Genomic DNA, 22,503 nt, shown 5'->3' with positions numbered 1-22,503 from the left:
TATGAAAAAGAGAAGTTCATTAAGTCCAAACTGAAGATACTGGCTATAACCAAACTTGGGTACTTGTGGCTTAGCATGTATAAAACTGTAATTCAATCAATAATAAAATCATGGATTAAAATAGCGGTTGATAGTTAAGGTAACAGAACAGCACACATTTCAACCCATTCAAAAATAATTCAGCAAGATAAGCTACTCATAAATCTTGTCATTTACATGTTCAGAGATTATTTCAGACTGCAAATACAGGAAGGACAGTCAATAACAAGACATGTTACAGATAAATGGAGGATATTCATGAAAAATGAAAACACCATGTCTACAGTGAATTATTGATTAAGTGCAACTTTGACCAGAAGAAAATAAACAGAAGCAGAAATAAAACATTATAATTGACATCATGACTGTCTCGCACTATATCATCCTTGGAAGATGGTATTATTGTAAAATATCATATCTCAAAACGTTATGCTAGATGCAAAATAAAACTATTATAAATGATTAATTGGATTTGTATAGAAATTAACAACTTTTACACACAGAAATGACGAGTTTTACATTCTTTATTCAAATTTCAAAAGTAACTGGATCTTTGTGTAAAAAAAACACAGCTCCCAATTATTCCTCTGCGTGTTCATCTTCTTCCTCTCCTCACATTGCAACCCATCAAAGAACCCATTATTTGTTCTTGATTTACCATTGAAAAATCAATCAAGAAAAAATTACAGTTCATAGATCTATATGGTGGAAACATGCAACCGACTTTGAAATCATCAAATATCACACCAAATTCAAGTTAATTGAAAGGGAAAAAATAAAAAAGTGAAAGAAAATTGAAAGGAAACTTGAAATAATAGAAAAAGGTGAAATTTTTTTACCTCGAGCAGATGTATTCTCAAGCAAACCATGCATGCGGTGATTCTTCTCGGACTTGAAGCTAGCAACGGCAGGGGGAGGAGAAGAGGTCGAGGAGGTGGGAGACTAAGTCGAGGGGGTCGTCGAGGTGGGGGAGGGCGAGGGAGGAGGAGGGCGAGGGCCGGAGGGGGTGGCGGGGTCCACGACTAGGGAGGCTAGGGTTTGGGGGGTGAAGGTGAGGGAGAGGGAGAGGAGGTGGTCGACGAGGTGACGGCAGAGGTCGGAGGTCGACGAAGGAGGGGGAGTTGCCGACTAATGTAGGGGATGCATCGGGAGGAGGAAGAGGCCGGCTTGCCCTTCTGTTTTTATCCAGAAGCCCAAGACTCAAGTACGAATCGGTAAAGAAAATTCTTTTAAGGACCCAAAATATGGCACCAATAAAAGGGACAAGTGAGGTGTCTCTTTCTTATTGGATAATGAGTTAGTCATCATTAATGATGACTACCTCATTATCTAATAGGAGGGGGACACCTCACTTGTTCTTTTTATTGGTCCCATATTTTAGATCCCTGTAGCAAAACTCATCAGTAAATCCCAACCATCTTACTGCCCCTTACCTAGCCCTGTTCCCCATCCCGTCGGAGAGAAAAAAAACAACCAAAGGGCAAAAGAGGTATCAACAGTGAATGATGAAAATTGGCCTAGACCCCCTAAAATACCCTCGGGTTCAAAACAAAATTCAGATGTTAAAATTGAAAATAAATTAAAAATTGAAGGTTAAATCCGGAATAAAAACGAAAAAGCCAACCAGCTTTTAGACAATGTATTTTATAGCCAAACTAGAATCTGAATACCGTGATATTCGATTTGTTTCTTGTCCTAAATAATAGCTTTTAGATGTAATCATATGCATCATATTTTCTGTGCAATTAAAAGTCGAGAAATATCGACATATCTCTGTAATTTTTTGACAATTTTTGTGAGGTGATCAGCTTGAGCTGTATTGTTAGCCAATCGCAGATTAACATAAATCTGCAAGCACGCATAATAGTGATGCTGCACAAAACAAGAAAAATGGGACTATTCTTGTATAATATTTCAAGAATAATTGTTTGTAATGTGTTTAATTAATATACTACATATATGCATTTTTTTTAACCACCTACTCGTATTGTTAAACCATTTGCTGGTTTGCATTTCAAGAATAATTGTTTGTACATTGAAGCTTCTAATGCAAGTAAATATGCAAATCTAGAAACCCACTGATTTCCGTGCATATGTAAATCTCTATATAGCAAGCTTTCTTCCCCTTAGATTGCCCAAAGGCCTAACCGAGCCATGCAACCTAACGTTGAATTGCATCAGTTAAGTAAGCATTTTTCAGAAGTTTGTTTTATTTTTCACTCTTTCTGTTAGATATATGTGCCATGTAGACAATAATCGTATATTATAACAGGACATATATGAATATAGCATCATTATTCAAAATGATAATATGCTATTTTTCAGAAGTTAATTTGTTTGATAGACCACCACACTGCACCCTAGTGAGTTTACTGCTAACCTCCCTAGAATGAAACTGGGTCAAGACCTATCGTGGTGCACTTTTAGGTGGCTTCGATCGTGTGGGTGGGGACGATGCCCAATAATTAGGTGCTCCACACAATCATTATTAATGTTAAAACATTTGAATTTATCTTGATTTTAAGTTTCTCTAAAAATCTGTTCGAATTGGAAAGGGTCACATCATGAAAACATCATGTACAGCGACTACGTCGTGTCGTCTTGGGAAGTGCGGTCGACCGGTTCGGAGACGTGGGAATTCTGAAGATCAAAGAGGTTCAGTTCATTTATTGTTATATTTTTCTCAAAGAATTGATTTGTTAACTCATGTAATTAACTTTTTGGTGATTCTAATCATACTATTATTCTTGATTATTTTCCACGGTCCCCTCCGTATCTCTACGAGGTATAATGTTTGAGGTTGCTTCCTGGCCCAAATCCGTCGTTCCTGGCGATTCGGGAGTTTTTTGTTGGTGGTGGTGGTGACGAGGCTTCTATTTTAGTCTGTCTGTGTTTTACTTTTTGGGCTTTAGGTTTTGGCCCGGCTCGTTTGATTATTTATCCTTTAGATTTGCAGCCGTCAGGACAAATTATGCTGCTATGTTAAGATGTTAAACTTTGAAAAGCTTTTTACATCACTTGTTTTTGTTGTGTCGGTTAGAGTGCAATAAAGAGAGGATTGGATTAGGCCTGTCCATTTCGGCCCAAGACCCGTGCCAGGCCCTGTGTCCTGACCGGACCCGACCAGGTCAGGGCCTGGGCCGCTTCGTCGGCGCCCACACCGGACCCGGTCCGGCCCGGCCAGCAAAAGGGGGTTGGGCCGGCCCGGCCGGGCCACAACGGTCACAATCGTGACCGTTGGCTGAGCAGGCCAGGCCGGCCCAGTCCGAACGGTCATTTTTGCGCTTTTGACCGAAATACCCTTAAAATTCGCTAAAATTTGAGAGTCTTTTGGTCATTTGGCTAGGGGGCTACCTCTATAAATAGAGGGAGTTTTCATTTGTTTTTCTCATCCAAAACTCATCTACTTCTCTCTAATACTTTCTTATTCTCGCTTTTGTTCTCTAATTCTTCAATCAAATGGCTTCCTCTTCTGATTATGAAGGGCAAATCCTAACTCCCGATGTTAAAACGAGTCCTAATACTCCTACTACATAAGCTATAGTTACTCCTCCTACCAATGTTGATCATGAATTCGGTGGCGATGATTCTGCACCTAGAGCTTCTAAAAGACCGAAATCCGATGTATGAAACTTCTTCGAGAAGATAGAAGTCACCAGGGATCAATCAACACGGTAGGCTTCTCACCCAGAAGGCTAAGTGTGCGTTGTGTGACCATATTTTCCAAGTTCATCATAAAAGCGGCACCAACCACCTCAAACGCCATTTAGAAAAGCACAACAGAGGTCAGTCAACGCCTCAAGGTGGTATTCGACAATCTTTACTCTCCCAATCCTCATCCTCCGGTAGTCTCGGTAGTTGGAACTATGACGCAAATTAAAGCCAGAAAATGATGAATTTGAAGATATGATTACAGACGGTTTTTATCCCACAGTTAAAAAATTTTCCCGTCAATCTTGCCAGCGTGATATTTTAAAATATTATCACTAGGAACAAGCAAAAATAATTTCTTATTTTTAAATTTAAACTGTAAATTTTCTTTAAGTTCTGATTTAAGTTCTGATATTTGGACATCTAGAGCACAAAGTAATTATTTATGTATCACAACACACAGGATTGATGATAATTGGCAAATGTTTAAAAGAATTATTTCTTTTATTGCATTTGAAGATGTTTAAAGGAATTATTATTTTTATTGCATTGGAAGATTCACATAGTGGTATTAATATTGTAAATTTAATAATAGAAGAACTTCTAAAATTAGAAATTTCAAAAAAAATACTTTCTTTTTCACTAGATAATGCAAGTAATAATAATGTAGCTGTTGATCATATCAAATCATCTTTGTTATTGTCATGTCATGGTGATATTTTTCATATTAGATGTATGTGTCATATTTTAAATTTAATTGTTCAAAGTGTATTTGGTGAAATTAAATCCATGATAGAAAAAATTAGGACAATACTTTATGCTCATAATGCTTCTGAACAAAGACTTTAAAGATAGAAATAATTTGGTAAAAGAAAAAATTTTAAACTCAGATTAATTCCAAAAGATGTCGACCATAGGTGAAATTCTACCTATGCAATGTTAAATGTAGCAATAGAGTATAAATAAATTATAAATGATTTTATTGCTTTTTATACTTCTAGTTCTAGTTCTGATAATATGTATAGAATAACTGAGGATGTTAGTTATATATAGTGTAAAAGAGATGTTGCAAGTTTTTAATGATTAACTATGTTATTATCAAACTATTATTCAAGCTGCTTTACAAGTTTTAAGTATTCAAACTTTTTTTTAATAATTATCGTATGGATAATATTTTGGAAATATGATTTTTTAAATGAAAAGCAAAACTAATAAGTATTTTAGGTCTATTCATATTATTTTTGGTTTGGGGTTCTTATTGATCCATGTTTGAAGGATGTTGGCCTTCGAAATTTATTAAATTCTTTATATAGTAACATGATAATAGACACTGATGATAGTCAAACTATTACTACTCTTACTCATCATAATACTATTAGAACTTCTTTTTAAAGATTATATGATGAGTATGCAGCTAGATATGGTGTAAGTACACATTAGCGTACAACTTCTGTTTCTACCAGTTCAAGTCGGGGCAAATGTAAGAGTTTTGATAGGGAATTATTGATAACTCAGCTAACTAGTGGATCTGGATCTGGATCATCAATGAAAGTTTTTGAAATTGAATAATATTTAACTGCATCTTTAGTTAAAAGTCAAAATAATAGTTTTAATATTTTACAATGGTGGAGAGTATATGGAACAGTTTCATATCTTATACTTTTCATCATGGCTCGTGACTTACTAACAGTGTAGGTTTCCACGGTAGTTTCAAAATCTGTCTTCAGCACATCAGGACGTTTGATCGACGACTACAGGAAATCGCTAGATCTGTCTACCGTACAGGTGGTAATGTGCTTACAAGATTGGTGGAGGTACGAGAAGGGAACTCAATGCATTGATCGGATAGCTAATATTGAAGATAAACTTGAAGAGTTGGGAATAGGAGATAGAGACAAAGAGTAGAAATTATTCATTAGTTTGTAATTTTTATTTCTTAGCTAAAAATTTCTGATAAATTATTTCGGAAAGATAAATTATTTTGGAAAGAGTTGCAAATGATAGTGATGTAAATGAGTAGGTGTCAACCTAGTTGAGATGTATTCATCTATTGTGATACAATAAATTCCAAAATAAATTTGTAATTGTTAGTGATTATTAATAAATAATTTATTTTTATCATTTTAATTTCTATGATTTTTTATATTTGTAAATTATATAAGTACAAGTAATTAATAATATGATTTATTTTTTATCAAAATTTTGCTTAATTTATTGTTATTTACTCTTGAAATTTTTTAAGTAAAAAATAATATTTTAAGAAAAAATGAACAGGCTAGTCCGATGCCCGGCCCGCTCGGGCCCGGGCCCAGGAAATTTGTAATTGTTAGTGATTATTAATAAATAATTTATTTTTATCATTTTAATTTCTATGATTTTTTATATTTGTAAATTATATAAGTACAAGTAATTAATAATATGATTTATTTTTTATCAAAATTTTGCTTAATTTATTGTTATTTACTCTTGAAATTTTTTAAGTAAAAAATAATATTTTAAGAAAAAATGAACAGGCTAGTCCGATGCCCGGCCCGCTCGGGCCCGAGCCCGGGAGGAATTATTATTTTTATTGCATTGGAAGATTCACATAGTGGTATTAATATTGTAAATTTAATAATAGAAGAACTTCTAAAATTAGAAATTTCAAAAAAAATACTTTCTTTTTCACTAGATAATGCAAGTAATAATAATGTAGCTGTTGATCATATCAAATCATCTTTGTTATTGTCATGTCATGGTGATATTTTTCATATTAGATGTATGTGTCATATTTTAAATTTAATTGTTCAAAGTGTATTTGGTGAAATTAAATCCATGATAGAAAAAATTAGGACAATACTTTATGCTCATAATGCTTCTGAACAAAGACTTTAAAGATAGAAATAATTTGGTAAAAGAAAAAATTTTAAACTCAGATTAATTCCAAAAGATGTCGACCATAGGTGAAATTCTACCTATGCAATGTTAAATGTAGCAATAGAGTATAAATAAATTATAAATGATTTTATTGCTTTTTATACTTCTAGTTCTAGTTCTGATAATATGTATAGAATAACTGAGGATGTTAGTTATATATAGTGTAAAAGAGATGTTGCAAGTTTTTAATGATTAACTATGTTATTATCAAACTATTATTCAAGCTGCTTTACAAGTTTTAAGTATTCAAACTTTTTTTTAATAATTATCGTATGGATAATATTTTGGAAATATGATTTTTTAAATGAAAAGCAAAACTAATAAGTATTTTAGGTCTATTCATATTATTTTTGGTTTGGGGTTCTTATTGATCCATGTTTGAAGGATGTTGGCCTTCGAAATTTATTAAATTCTTTATATAGTAACATGATAATAGACACTGATGATAGTCAAACTATTACTACTCTTACTCATCATAATACTATTAGAACTTCTTTTTAAAGATTATATGATGAGTATGCAGCTAGATATGGTGTAAGTACACATTAGCGTACAACTTCTGTTTCTACCAGTTCAAGTCGGGGCAAATGTAAGAGTTTTGATAGGGAATTATTGATAACTCAGCTAACTAGTGGATCTGGATCTGGATCATCAATGAAAGTTTTTGAAATTGAATAATATTTAACTGCATCTTTAGTTAAAAGTCAAAATAATAGTTTTAATATTTTACAATGGTGGAGAGTATATGGAACAGTTTCATATCTTATACTTTTCATCATGGCTCGTGACTTACTAACAGTGTAGGTTTCCACGGTAGTTTCAAAATCTGTCTTCAGCACATCAGGACGTTTGATCGACGACTACAGGAAATCGCTAGATCTGTCTACCGTACAGGTGGTAATGTGCTTACAAGATTGGTGGAGGTACGAGAAGGGAACTCAATGCATTGATCGGATAGCTAATATTGAAGATAAACTTGAAGAGTTGGGAATAGGAGATAGAGACAAAGAGTAGAAATTATTCATTAGTTTGTAATTTTTATTTCTTAGCTAAAAATTTCTGATAAATTATTTCGGAAAGATAAATTATTTTGGAAAGAGTTGCAAATGATAGTGATGTAAATGAGTAGGTGTCAACCTAGTTGAGATGTATTCATCTATTGTGATACAATAAATTCCAAAATAAATTTGTAATTGTTAGTGATTATTAATAAATAATTTATTTTTATCATTTTAATTTCTATGATTTTTTATATTTGTAAATTATATAAGTACAAGTAATTTTTTGCCCGGCCTGTACCCGGTTTGCCGGGCCGGGCCGTTTGGACAAGCCAAGATTGGGTCCGTTGCTTTGCATTGTGATTTTAGTAGTGAATATAGATTGTTTTCTTAATTATAATCATCCAATAAATTTGGATGGTAATAGTTTTTTCTAATATTTTTGCCCGGCCTGTACCCGGTTTGCCGGGCCGGGCCGTTTGGACAAGCCAAGATTGGGTCCGTTGCTTTGCATTGTGATTTTAGTAGTGAATATAGATTGTTTTCTTAATTATAATCATCCAATAAATTTGGATGGTAATAGTTTTTTCTAATATAACTGACATTATAATTCTCTATGAATTATATTAATTTTTGTTTTACAATTATAAATTTTTATTAACTCCTAGGTATACTCTTTAAGCGTCTGCTTAGTGAAAACTTTGCAGTGATCCAGATGAGCTCTTGATCTTGATGATTTGTGTAAACGTACACCAGAGATCAAAGTTGATTATGGACAGCCAAAATACTTCAACAAAATGAATGTCATAAGGCAACGTTTTGCAAGCATTAATTGTTAATTAGATAAATGAGGTGAGTTTCAACTTCAGCCAAAGGATACTACTTGGTATTATGGCGAACATATTGTTTCAACTTCAAGCATCGTATTAGATGGGTTTTGAGCTTCAAAACTCTTGCATGATAACTAGAAAGCTCTAGTACTCCAGTACGAGGACATAAATTGTTGCGGACACTTACCATACCAAGAAGATGAGTAACAAGCTAGAGATGTATTTGGCCATATAATAAATCAATAACACTCCTCATAGCATTCTGTATCAAGCTCATCAAATCAAACAGATCAAAGATACAAAAAAAACAAATTGATAGATGACGTTCCAACGCATAGTTTCCTTGCCATCATAGAAAATGCAAGCTATATGTGAGAATCATATTGAGCAGTAAATTAGTGACATTGAATTGAACTCAAAATAACAAACCATAGAATCGAACTCAAAATAATAAACTACCAAGGACCCCTCTCGCCATTTGTAGACATTGGTCACAACTAGTAACGCATTCATCCTTGAAAGAAATCATGTGACTTACAGGTACTACCTCTCTATCACCAATGACCCCACATTGGTCCTGATCTGGTCCGAAAACCCAAGGTAAAGAAACGTAGCAGATCTAAACAAACACATTTACTTCACCTGGAAAACCTTGTTATGTAGAGATCATGTGAAAAATAACCAGCTGAAACAATATGTTCGCCATAATATCGCCCATGGAGACAGTGTGCGGCAGCACATGCTGCTTCCTTCCTCAAGAACTCAACCAATACATAACCTGGTTCAAGTAATTCCACATTGTGACTCTGATGATTACTGTCGTCTCCATTCTCTACCTCGTCTTCATCAGCAGCAGAATTTTCCAAATCTGTAGTATCCATAGGAATAGCAGTCCCGACTGGACTTTGCTCGATCCCTTCGCTGCTTGTATGTGCTTCAGATTTAGCAGTGTTTTCTTCTGTTATATTTATATCCTTATCAAGGTTAGAAGGAACTTCCAATTGAGAAGTGTCCCCATCTGTAGAGCCGAGGTTCACAGTTTCTTTCATCTTATACTCCACGGGTTTCTCATCGTCATTGTTTCTCTTCTCTATATCATCTTCCTCTGGGTTCCCATCATCATTAGTTTCATTCTCTGCATTAATATTACTGGCATCTTGAAGCCCTTCAGCACGATCCAAAGCTGCTGCATCCAAATCTCCATTCTTACAACTCTTGGTAGGACTCCTTGATTGGTCTGTGGCAGCGAGGGGCTCTCGTCGTTCAGAATCTTGAGTATCATCTTTGCTCCTGCTGTTGAACTTAACCACATTTATAGACTTTACGGTTCCAAACCTGAAGAGTTTTGATAAATAGACGATACGATTTTTCATACAGTTAGGTGTGAAAATTGAGATTCAGATGAATTGTGTCGAAATTGACCATACCTTGCACACTCCAACCTTATATCTTCAACTATTTCCTCTAATTCAGAATCGGAAAGTGACAGGAATTCCTCCGGGTTGACCTGATTCATGTTTGCAGAGCACAATCATCAAAAAATGTAGTAGAACAGATGAATTTGAATTTTTAAATTTTATACTGATTTCAAGTCTGCATCATAAATAAAGATACCATACCACATTCTTGAGTTGTAGCACTCGTGTGGGGTCTGCAAGCAGTGGTTTTGCATGCAAGGGAACGTCATATGATGGAAGGTTTTCAGCATCCTCCTGAAACAATGAGGAATTATTTAAACAGGGAAAACATCTAAACATGAACATACATTGAACTACTCAGTTAAAACAGTGGATCAGAAACTAAGTTACCTCCGACCCATGGTAATCAGGAAATGCTTGAATTGCAGTAAGGACATGCCCACCGAGCTTCATTCCATTAAGCCCAGCACAAGCCTTCTGAGTAATGGAATGATCTTCATACTGTGATATCAACATCAGGTTCAGTCATCAAATAAGGTTCAGCAACCGCATTATACTTGAGCTAACATTTGGCAGTAGCATACCTCTAAAAAGGCACATGGCCCATCTAGCACCTCATTGAACTCAAAGTGGTATCCTCTCAGAAGTCCAAAAGCACTAACAACCTCCCGAAACTAAAAGCATATCAGAAGGGAACTACATAAGCTACACCAAGGTTCCAGAAAGAAGACACTTAAATCAGGAAAATTCAACACAAGTAATGTCGTGAACCAGCTTACCATATCAGATGACAGAGCGTTGGAAATTCCACCAATGAAGATCTGGAATAGAAGAAAAACCATCACTGATATAACAATAGCAGTATGCTTTGAATGCCAATCCAACTTCTACATGTCAACTCATGTAGAAAACAGTAACAACATTAAACTGAGATATTAAACTAGTACCATAAATAATCTATGATATTCTTTAAAAACTATCAACCATAATTAGTTCATGTTGGACATGATAGAGGATTCACATGTAAGAGAAATTTTCTTAGATCTAATGCTTCCTGACTCCAGCGGTTGGAACTTCATTCCTAAGTGCAGTTCCAACAACAGAAATCTGAATACTAGTTGCCAGGATCTTAAGAGATACTTATGGGATCAAAATACAGAGAATCAAACACCTAATTTTGGTTTTTCATGTTGTTAGAACTGTATGCTCCTAGCTGAAAACCACAGTTTGACATTCTGTAGGAAAGCTAGTGTAGGAAGTCCCATCTTCCACGTTTCAAGGTCACCCATGAGCTAAGTTGCATGGTTATGGGTAGTAGTACGAGTGCGGGTACGGGACACTGCAGTTTTGTAAAAGTAGGGTATGGGGACAATATATGTGTTATGTATATTTTTATATTTTAAAATTAATAATTTACACAAGATCGGTATTGTTTTGTATTTACATAAGATCAATATACAAGAAATAGATGTTAAGTGTAGAATATATGTCCAAGAAGCATATGAGAAATGTTTTAAACTAAAACATGTATTATATAATTGAGAATATGCCTGAATAAATATATGCATATATTCAAGAAGTGTCCAAGAAGTTTCAGTACAGGTGTGAGTGCAAGTATGGGTATGGGTACGGGTACGGCTTTTGATTAGAAGTACACAGGTAACATAGACCACGAGCAGCAACTTATTTCAGTTCACCTTTAACTGTATCTAGGGGAAGTGGAAAATAAAATATCTGCAATAAGAAACTGCATCGTTCTGACCGTCCGACTCATGCTAGATTTCATAGGACTATATTCAAATATAACAATCCAAATAAGAGACATGAGTAAACACGATAAAGACCAGAAAACTTGTGGAAAAGACAAAGACAACAAGAAATTGGACTCTAAGAAGTAAGAAGAACAATTGATCAATAGTTAACATGAGACTGAAAATTTAAATCACTCCTTTTGTATGACAAAGTTCACAGCAACCGAAGGAGAAGGTAATCTAACATGAAATCACTTTTTTTTATTTGGAAAAACATAAAAAAGACAATAAGGAATCACTTGTTCAACTCATTCCCATGTATAATTCTCACCTTTCCTACGAATTGTATAAACAAGAATCGTAGCATGCATTGTGTATTGAAGGCATTAAGTGGAGCAGGCTTCAATTTCAAATAAACAATAAAAAAATGTGAAAACTGATGATAAATATGCTTCAGAATGGATACCTTGTGGGGTGAATCTTTCACAACTTCTGATATTGCTTTGACCGTTGGCAGTGTTTTTTCCGGAGCTCCAGTCTGCATGAAAATAGCAATTGTCTGAAAACCTGGTACATGAATATAGACAATGATGTAACTGAGAAAGCATTCTGTTCTGGAAAATATATCAAGCCACTCAACAGGAAGCCAACATGTCGATGAACAAAAACAAGATCCACATATTATTATCGATAAAAGAATGGGAGTGAAGACTGAAAATGATTAACAAATATGAGAAGCGACTAGCACTCATAGAGACAAGTTTGCCAATCGACGTACTTGGAGAAATAAACCAACTTAGAAGAAGAAGCAAATTTTTTAATTTTCAGTACCCATAACTTGGAAGGAAGTCGTCCTTTCTTCATAAGTTCATGTAAATAAAAGGTTTAATTCATTTAGTTTATAAAACATCAGATAGACACGCTAAAATTCTCAGGATATAGTAATAATGATCATGCAATAAAACATTCCAATAGGTAAAATATAAAAATAACTATACTTGTCAGCCCTTAATATTATTTCATTTGAAGGACTTACATACCATCAGAACATATTCTCATTCTAGGAAACTTTTTTATAAATAACGTAAAGTTATAATTTTTAATTAATTATGTAATCAACAAGTTTAAATTAAAGCTGCCCGTAAGATTTTACACCCACTTTATTAGAGCCCATGAGGCATGAGCAAACCACTATTCTCAACCAATGTTAATCTTCAGTGCCGTTAGTAGAAAAGCTTTAGTTTTCGAAATATTCCTTGTTTCAAATTGAAGAATCCATGTTTGCAGTCAAGCCGACTTAGTGACTCTTTAAAAAGGCCTAAGAGCCTCTATAGCCCTTCCTCCTATGTTCCAAACATTGCTAGGTAGTTGCTGAAAGTTTCAGCTGACATGTCAAGATTATATTCAGTCATTAAAACAATGGGTGATAGTGATATTACTCTCATTACACTCAGTTGTTATTGGCGTGCGCAACCTTTGATGCACGCAATCCAGAGGTCTCAGTACCAAATTAAACTACCTTATTTCCTTCCTCCCACCTTCTACTGTATTCCAAGACAGGGAAGACCACATTGCTAATTATAAACTCTACTAGACTTTAAGAAGAGGTCATTCATAAGATGTCTTGACTGACAGGCAGTGCTCTTGTCCCTCCCTCCCTCTCACACTCCCTCCATTTCCTACAAAAATTAGTGAATTGTGATGAATAGAATTTCTATTGTAAATATCCAGTGTTTGTTAATCTAAAATTCCAAAGCATTTACCATCAGAAGAAGGAAACTCAGAACTGAAACTAGGTGATAAATTCTAAAAAAGAGTTTACATGACACCTACTATTCAAGCAAAATACCGGCAAACTTTTAGATTTCTGTAACTAACTGATTTTCCACCAGAAAAGCAATTTGATGAACATTCAGGAGATGAAGAAGACTCTCATAAACTGAAAAACGTTAATGGTTCATCCTGGTAGGTTGTCACCCTCAAACTTTGTCCAAAAAGGATGCTGCAAGAGCTTTTTTTGGCAACCTCGATAATCTATAAGGTGAAAAACAAGCATATGATCAAAGATCTAAACAGCAGTCACATACAGTAGATAGCATCACAGAATGACCTGACAAGAAACATTTACGTGGAGATCATTGATTTTGACCAATTAGAGACTCATTTAACAAATTCTAGATTTCACTTGTTCTACATTATAAATAATAATAATAATAATAATAATAAAGGCTATTTTTGATATTAGTCCTTCAAATAAGGCGCAACTGAAGACATGTTGCAAAAATCATAATATTTGCACATAAGACCTTGAATCACTACAGTCACATGAAACCAATCTCTACGGTAACATCATCTCAGGGGTTAAAGCAGGTAGACCCCCTGTAGTATCGCACTTTGGAACTTATTACCCTTGTAGTTTGATTTTGGCAGATAGACTCCTGGATGAAATTTTGACTCTTTACCCTCAAATACTCAAGCTCCCAACGAGGCATAATATCTGCCAAATTTCACCCTGGGTAAAAGAGTCAAGCGAATTTCACTCCAGGGTTTATTTGCCAAAATCAAACTACAGATATACAAATTCCAAAGTGTGATACTACAAGGAGTTTATGTGCAATTAATCCAAGATTTAAAGAATAAAAGAAAAACATGAAATTGTACACCTTTGCAAGTATTGATGAAGTTACGGCAGGATGTTAGTACATGTATGCTTGGACAGGCAAAGACACAGAAAACCAAGGTTTTGCTTTTTCTTAGGGATATATCAACCAGAGTTATATATTTCTATTGACATAGATTATTATGATACACTATACTTTAGGCCCCTTACATCACTCTCATAAACTCATTAAAATGGTCTGCCACCTCCCGAGAAGGCGAGAACATGGCATACCATGCCCATTAAAGAAAAAACTTCAACCTTACTAAACATGAACATATTAGAGACCCACAACTCGTGTCATACCTCTTCCTAGACAGATGATTAGGAGTTGCCTAGATTCATTAGCTTCATTTTAGCATAAAACTAACGGCATTGGCAGTTATTCGACATCGAATCATAATGCATTGCAGAGTACTTCTTACGAATAACAACCTTCAATAAGATCTAATAAATAAGAAATATTTGAGGTACTTGAAAGACATTGATCAAATAATATCTTAACCCATCACAAAGCAGAGAAGAGAAAAATAGTAACAAAAACATATGTGATCTTCCAATAGATATTTGATACAAGGACTACTGTATACACTATGCAGCTTCCTGATATTACTAAGATGAGCATAATTTTGGCCATATAACATATGAGCAGTGGAAGCTCTTGGTTCATCTCTTATTTCTTAACTTGATTAACATGAATCAAGAATTTCTAGTGTTCATATATATATTTTATGGTCTACATATTACGGTTTAGATTAAACTATAGGAGAAATATAACTTCAAGGGTCTTGCCCAATAGCATGCTTAGAAAGTAACAATCCCAGAGCAAAAGGAAGATAAATAACAAACAACTAAGAATCCTTCAAGGCAGTTGCTTTGGCATCAAACAAGGAGTTCTTGGTAATTGTTGGATTCATTAAGGGTATACAATCCTCCAAAGAGTCAATATGATACATAAGTACATGTTTTCTGAGAAACAGAATGGATACTAAAAAACTGATGCATGTTGTCGGCAGTTTGACAAATATCCACTATAGCAGCTAAAACAATATTGCACTGAAGAATAAAAGTTCGCACAGTGGAGAAAAATACATGATGACCAAATAACTTCTGAGAAGGAAGAAGAAAGGAGCAGAAATAAGAAGACAGCAGGGTTCAGTAGTCTCCATCTTCATCTGTTGCTTTGGGCAACTTCAAGAGATGCATTGAAAGGTTGGTCAAAAAGAATAATGAGTTTTAACAGCCTAACATTTGAAACACTCTACATGGTGACAGTAAATTATGTTTAACCCCAAAATAGAATTCACAAAATAAACATCAGGAGGTAGTCGCATAATAAAATTCCTGATTGGAGTTTATTTATAGCTCTTTTTTAGTTTGCTATAAAATTAAAGCAAACACTGGAAAAATGAGTCACCAGAAAGGACTCTACCAATTGATTAACCAGCAGAATCAGTTAAGAAACAACCACGTAAACTTTGCACTACACCTGGAAGTCTGCTTTACAAATTCCTCGCTTTGTCGAGATTCTGAATGGGAATTATGACACAGCCAATAAAAATACCCTATTTAAAAGAGATTCCAACGTGATTGTCAGACAAGCTTTCATCTAAGGAACACAAATATATGCCTTGTACAACAAAAGTAGTGAAATTGTATAAATAGTTGCTGCAGAGAAGCTAAAGAAACAAGTTCTAGCAGACTCTTGTGCTAAGATAGTAAAAGTTCCAGCAAAATATAAGTTTCAACACTAGAACTATCACATGGAATGGGTACTTGGGATTTTCAATATTAAATAACAAATAGATATAGGCCGATCTCAATTTACAGGTATGACAGAGAAAGAAAGTTTTTATTAAGCATCCACTCCACTACCTGGGCCTTTAAGATCTGTTTCCTCAGCATTTGGTAATATTGAATAATTTTCTTCAAGTTAGTAGTTTAACAAAAATAAAAAGGGTCCTTTAACATAAATCCTGCAGATTCAACAATGATTCAGGAATAAAAGCATAAGCTGTTAAAGTAAACAAAAGTGAAAAGCCATCTTATGTAATGAACTTTCACAATGATAATAATGGCTATTGCATATGCACGTCTTACGAGAGATAGCTAAGAATAGAATGAAAACACATCTTATATGCAGAAAAATACAACTGAATGTTTAACACAAGTAGTAAAGACAAATTCATCTGCATGCAATAGTCAAATAATTAGGTCGGCAACAAGCAACCAAAATCAATATACATAAAATATTATACTAGAAATGAAGAAAGCTGCAGTGAATTCAAGTCATAAGATCCAAGTAAAATGTCAAAACCTACTCTGAACTTCAACTCCCTAAATTCCTTTAAATTTTAATACATATAGCAGAGGAGACAAAGGAAACTGCCAATTCACTTATATTATGTGTGGCATCAAATACTGGACTAAACAATATTAATCCTTCACTCAAATGATTCAAATGCTAGATCATATAGAAAATGTGAGGCTGAAGTGGCGGTATTGAAACTAAACCTATCAGGTCCTGAACAATGAAAACGTCATCATTCTCACATGCATTATTTACGTTCTCCTTTGAGACCAGGCCAGTGAACCTCTTCCATCAATGTATAGATACGTATGGCTGTATGCTGCAACTGATAAAAAAATTTGCCAAATCTGAAGATAAGTTGAGTCTCTGAATCTGTCTGCATTTATATACTATGCCTTATATAGATAGGTACGGCTTTGCTCTTTCCTATGATCAAACTTTAAACTTGTCTCACTTACTAAACTACATGGCAGGCAAGTTCATGTTAGATCTATCTGTCATGAAATATGCATCGATCGAAGGGTATGTTACACAAAATCCCTAACTTCTGTAGGTTTCACAAAAATATCCCCCTAAAAGTTTCAAAAGCGACATTTTTTATTTCCTTCACTTTTATCTTCTAGTCAAATATTCTTCAAATTTTCAATGTGATATTCCGTTCCAATGCAAGAGTTGTATGCACATTCTACTGGATGGCAATACCATATGCTACAAGCACATGACTTTATACTCATGTCTCCTTCATAGAAATGAAACGGAGGGTACCTACAAATCTTAGGGTGATTTTCCGTATTTTACCCAAACTTATTTGACTTGAATACTTCCAAGCATTCATCTGTCAGTTGCAAAACGAACAACCATTTAGCATGATAAGGTAAAGGGAAAGGGGTCATGTTGATGGATGGTTTATAACATCATAAACACATAATTTTCAATCAACATATACGTCATGGTGTATAGATCAGAAAGACCAATACGAACCTGTCACAGTTTGGCTTGTGGGGAAAAGCTTCCGGGGAGCTATAAAGCTTACCCTACATAGGTCTGGTACTTCCCTTAATCTATGGTAAGTTGTAGCTGAGGCTAACAAGTAGACACAGTACAATTGAGCATTTCTCTTTATTTGCTTCCAGCATAAGATCCTTTGTGGTTTCTCTAACATCAATGGTTTGTGGATGAAAGTGCTTCTCTATCCTCTTTCTTTCACACTCATCCACATGCACATGCATGACCTTTCACATCCATGTATGTATATATGTATGAACAGAAGGATGAATAGAATAATATGAAATGTATACATCATTGGATCAAATAATATAAAATACGGCACCAGATTCAGCCACATATCAACCATTACCTTGAATAATAACTACTGCCATACTGCAGCTCTGTCGTGCATTTTGAATCATATTTTTATATGAGATGCCCATAATGACTTTGATCTGGGACCATTATAACAAAGGAATACTGATACCTAGTCATATGGTTCCTCATTAACTAGGTTAGAATGTCAGATACAATGTCAGTGCATACATGTGTCCTCCTTAGCTAAGTTTGTATATCGCTTATAATGTAAGTGCAACAGACAACTGTGCTCATGGTTTGCGTTTTTGCATTGATATCTGATATGAACCGGCACAGATGCCAAAAAAAATTGTGGAAGCTAGTCTAGCGCATGATTGATATGCAACTGAAACCTCACATTAAGGGTAGTTCAAGTTCTGCAACTCCACCTTAGTTTTGACAAACTTAAATCTTCATTTACCTAATCAAAACCATGGTGATCCTAGTCCAGGTTAACTAATAACATAATCATTGGAACTTCCATTCATCTAGCACTAGCCAGTAAGAGTGAGTGTACAGGATATCTCATATAAAGGGTATAACCATGGTAACCAACAATGAAAATCACAATTATAAAAGAGAAGATAGAAAATCAGCACAATTAACAGGGAGTAGAAATCTTACAGCTGCTTCAACAAAATCTTTTGGTCGTCTGATTTTGAGAATAGATCCAGACAAAGATCGTCCATCAAAAGAAATAGCTGCTGTAGCAGCCTCCGGCGTAAGAAATTCAACCACAGCCTGATGCTTTTCTTTGTTTATCTGCAAGGAAATAAGTTAAAACATGAAGAAGAAAAAAGACATAACAACTGAACCCCTTGACTTGATGCTCTCAACATCTTATACAAAATATAAAGTAAAGAAGAATGCAGTGATTGATTTCAAGTTGGCTAATCACATACTATACAACTGATGCAGGGTTTAGCTCCTTGAATGTGACTACCACCAGATGAAAGGACGAAATCATTAAGACAGTCAATTACTGATTTTTCAGATGCAGATATCGGTAAATTTTCTATATAAAGCCTCCTCCTTGGGCGGGTTGCTTGCGTCAACTGAACAGAATCAATGGATGCATTTATCAGAACTGATGCAGCATCAGTTGAAGGTACTGGCTGGGTTTTTGTCGCAGTTTGTGTAAATGGCGTAGAAGATGTTAACTCAACAGCCTTACTAGATGGTGATTGAAGAGTGGCAAAAATAGATCCAGAACCACCATGGCTTGTTCCTGCTGGAGGCTGATCCCATGTGGAACTTTTCTTCTCCGGAGAGCGTTTAGGAGAGCATTTTGGGGAGAGTTTCTTTGGAGATGGAGTTCTCACTGCTGCCCCGGTTCTCCTCTTCCTCGGAGAGTAGCCCCCAAGCCCACTACCACGTTTGCGATAATGCCCGCTACCATAACCATCATTCCCTGAATTCCTATATTTATCATTATCAGAATATTTTCTTCTTGATTTGTCTTTAGAGGACTGAAAGATAGGTTCATCATAATCCATTCCACGGTGGGAGCTTCTAAGCACCCTAGGGGACATTGAACGTGACCTATCCCTTTCTTGATCATATTCTCGGCTTCTTGACCTCCTTCTTTTTGTCCTCGACTCTTCATGATGAGTTCGAGGATGCTCCTTTTTCTGATCCTTTCTTTCCAAGTGCTCTTTTTTCTGATCCTTTCTTTCTGAATGCTCTGTGTACTGATCCTTTCTTACTGTATACTCTGCACCACGCGATTTGCCAAAATCACGCTTCTTTGATATGAAATCATCAGTCTCTGGTCTAAGTTTATCATCATTGTGACCACCGTGTTTTCTTTTCCTTTCCTTATCATCATTCTCTGGTCTAATTTTATCATCATTGTGACTGTCATGTTTTCTTTTCCTTTCCTTTCCAGACTTGCTATCTCTTTCCTCATGTCTATCTTTCTCCAATGAAATTTTAGCCAGTTTCTTTTCGTAATCCTTCTCAACATCAGCTCCCAACTGGTTGCCAGGTCTGCTCCTATGGTGGTTTTCCTTTTCTTTCTTCCTTTCTTTGTCACTTTCCTCAGGCTTATATTTCTCTATTGAAACTTTAGCCGGTTTCTTTTCATATTCCTTGTCAACAGCAGCTCCTGACTGGTTGCTAGTTCTGCTCCTATGGTGGTTTTCCTTTTCCTTCTTGCTTTCTTTGTCTCTTTCCTCGTGTTTAGCTTTCTCTATTGAAACTTTAGTCGGTTTCTTTTCATATTCCTTCTCAAAATCAGCTCCTGAGTGGTTGCTATTTCTGCTCCTATGGTGGCTTTCCCTTTCCTCCTTGCTTTCTTTGTCTATTTCCTCGTATTTATCTTTCTCCATTGAAATTTTAGCCGGTTTCTTTTCATATTCATTCTCGTAATCAGTTCCTGAGTGGTTGCTAGTTCTGATCCTTTGGTGGTTTTCCTTTTCCTTCTTGCTTTCTTTGTCTCTTTCCCCGTGTTTATCTTTCTCTATTGAAATTTTAGCCAGTTTCTTTTCATATTCCTTCTCAAAATCAGCACCTGAGTGGTTGCTAGTTCTGCTCTTATGGTGGTTTTCCTTTTCCTTCTTGCTTTCTTTGTCTCTTTCCTTATGTTTATCATCCTCTGTTGAAACTTTAGCCAGCTTCTTTTCATATTCCCTCTCAAAACCAGCTCGGTTTTCCTTTTCCTTCTTGCTTTCTTTATCTCTACTACTCTTACTATCATAAGATTTCGAATTCATATTGGCTCCTGAATCTCCGTTCCCTTCATTTCTGCTTTCAGAGTATTCACGCTCTTTCTTAGGGACTGCCTCTTCCAAGCTCCTGGAGTTGTCTTTTGCTGCATCTTTGGATTCCTTCTTGCTCTCAAGACCCTTATCAGATCCAGGACCACTATCAGCCTTCTCAACAGAAGCTATTGCTTCTCCTTTATCATCCACATTCAGTTTCTTTTTCCGTCTTGACAATATCTCTTCAAGGCTAATTGGTCTTGTCCGAGCTGCAGTGCCTTCATTACAGTTTTCGCAAGTAACCTCGCTATTGCGACTAGTTCTACTCATCTTACTCTGATATAAAAAGTATATTATAATATTCAGTCTCAAAACTAAGCGTCCAACTGAGCATGCACATGCACAGATCAGTACCAAGTATGAAACTTATAATCCTTTTGTCACATTCATGGCAACCACAACGGTAGCCCAAAATTAACCCTCGTCGTAGGTCAGACAACAGACAATGCTGTCATCATCAAATAAACCTGCACAAGAAAACCAATAATTAGACAAATGTGTGCAAGTCCATGCGAGATTGTGAACAGTTCAGGTTTATTGCTACTTGAATATGACAGCTATACAATAAATTTCTTTTTAATCTGAAAAATTAGTAGAAACAATAGTTGGTAACCGATAACAAATAATGATATATGCATATTGTATCGCCAAACATGTGGAATTCGAATCTCAATGATTATTACCAGATAATAGTATGTGTGTTTCCCATGATTCTTAATTCCGGTTGAATGTATGGAAATACTTCATATATACTTAGTTAAAATGAGCCCAAACAGCACATTGCTATTTGAAACATTATAAACTCCCTTAAAACTCCACACATGATAAGATCTCTATCAAGACATCTCCACCAACACACTAGAAAACTACCAGGCCGAGCAAGATATAACAAAAAGTATGCTAAAAATAGAACTAGAAATTGTTGACTGGATAAGACAATGCCGCTTTCACATGTGTTGCACGGATCATGACAGTGAGAATTAGCTATTAGAGTATAGCACAGCAAACACTTGGATCTATCAAGAATCACATTGAGAAGTAAACAGGAAATAACTTTACAGCATTACTCAAACCACATACTGCTCTCGCTACTAAAACTAATATTTGATCCCCTTTTATTTCTCCTTTTTTTCTCTTCCCTTTCCTCAGCTATTGTAGTGGTATTCCTGTGTGAACTAAATGAGCAGTGTTTACTCTTTAAAGTGCGTAGAACACATCGGCCGTTGTATAACACAAACCCAGAACCCAGTTCCTAAAAACCCTACAAAGGATAAAATTTCCATCAATGCCCAGCTCTTTCAAATGCCTAAAAAACATAGGACAGAAAAAATTTCAGCAAATAAAAAAAAACAAAATCAAAACCCTAAATGAAACTGCCCTTCCAGCTAAAGTAAGCAATACCCATTTCTCTAAAACGCCTAATAACCCTAAAAGAACAAACTTTGAAAGGCTCAAATCCGAAACCTAGAATAAATTTCCCAGTTCTGAGCTTTGGAACGAATGACTTAACCCCAGAATCGCGAGAGAGGCAAATTCCACAGCGAGAATCCCAAAAACCTCGAGGGATTTAGCCGTCACGAAAATAGAAGATAAGGTTGTTCGATCAAAAGAGCGAAAGAGAGAGAGCGTTACCTGGAGATTGAAGAAGGGAAGATGAGCAGCGAGTAAGAATTTAACCTCCGGAGGCGGAGATTCGTGAGAGAGAGAGAGAGAGAGAAGCGAGGGGATGTTTAATAAAGGAGAAGGGAGAGGGGGAGATATGAGGTTGGTAGAAAATAGAAATTTACTTTAGCTTAGAAAAAACCTCAAGTATGTGGGGTGTTT

At 35.5% G+C, this 22,503-nt stretch overlaps 1 protein-coding gene across 1 annotated transcript; it reads right to left on the bottom strand.

The window, feature by feature from the left end:
• Positions 8,732–22,437, bottom strand: LOC109836399. The gene is made up of 10 exons (XM_020404287.1): positions 22,312–22,437; positions 18,820–21,146; positions 18,542–18,679; positions 12,070–12,141; positions 10,632–10,673; positions 10,437–10,526; positions 10,243–10,353; positions 10,054–10,146; positions 9,862–9,941; positions 8,732–9,769 (listed from the first exon to the last, which is right to left on the bottom strand). The coding sequence occupies exons 2-10, from the start codon at positions 20,947–20,949 to the stop codon at positions 9,073–9,075; spliced, it is 3,453 nt and encodes a 1,150-aa protein (XP_020259876.1). The 5' UTR covers positions 20,950–21,146; positions 22,312–22,437; the 3' UTR covers positions 8,732–9,072.

The sequence above is a fragment of the Asparagus officinalis genome, chromosome 4 (assembly GCF_001876935.1).
Source record: "Asparagus officinalis chromosome 4, Aspof.V1, whole genome shotgun sequence".
Taxonomy (NCBI): Eukaryota; Viridiplantae; Streptophyta; class Magnoliopsida; order Asparagales; family Asparagaceae; genus Asparagus; species Asparagus officinalis.
This window is presented reverse-complemented; position numbering and strand designations above follow the sequence as displayed.

Coding starts and splice junctions, on each gene's coding strand:
- LOC109836399 (XM_020404287.1), bottom strand. CDS start 20,949: ATGAGTAGAACTAGTCGCAATAGCGAGGTTACTTGCGAAAACTGTAAT. Junction 10,147..10,242: donor CTGATTACCATGGGTCGGAG/GTAACTTAGTTT, acceptor TCATTGTTTCAG/GAGGATGCTGAAAACCTTCC. Junction 9,942..10,053: donor TGCTACAACTCAAGAATGTG/GTATGGTATCTT, acceptor AACATGAATCAG/GTCAACCCGGAGGAATTCCT.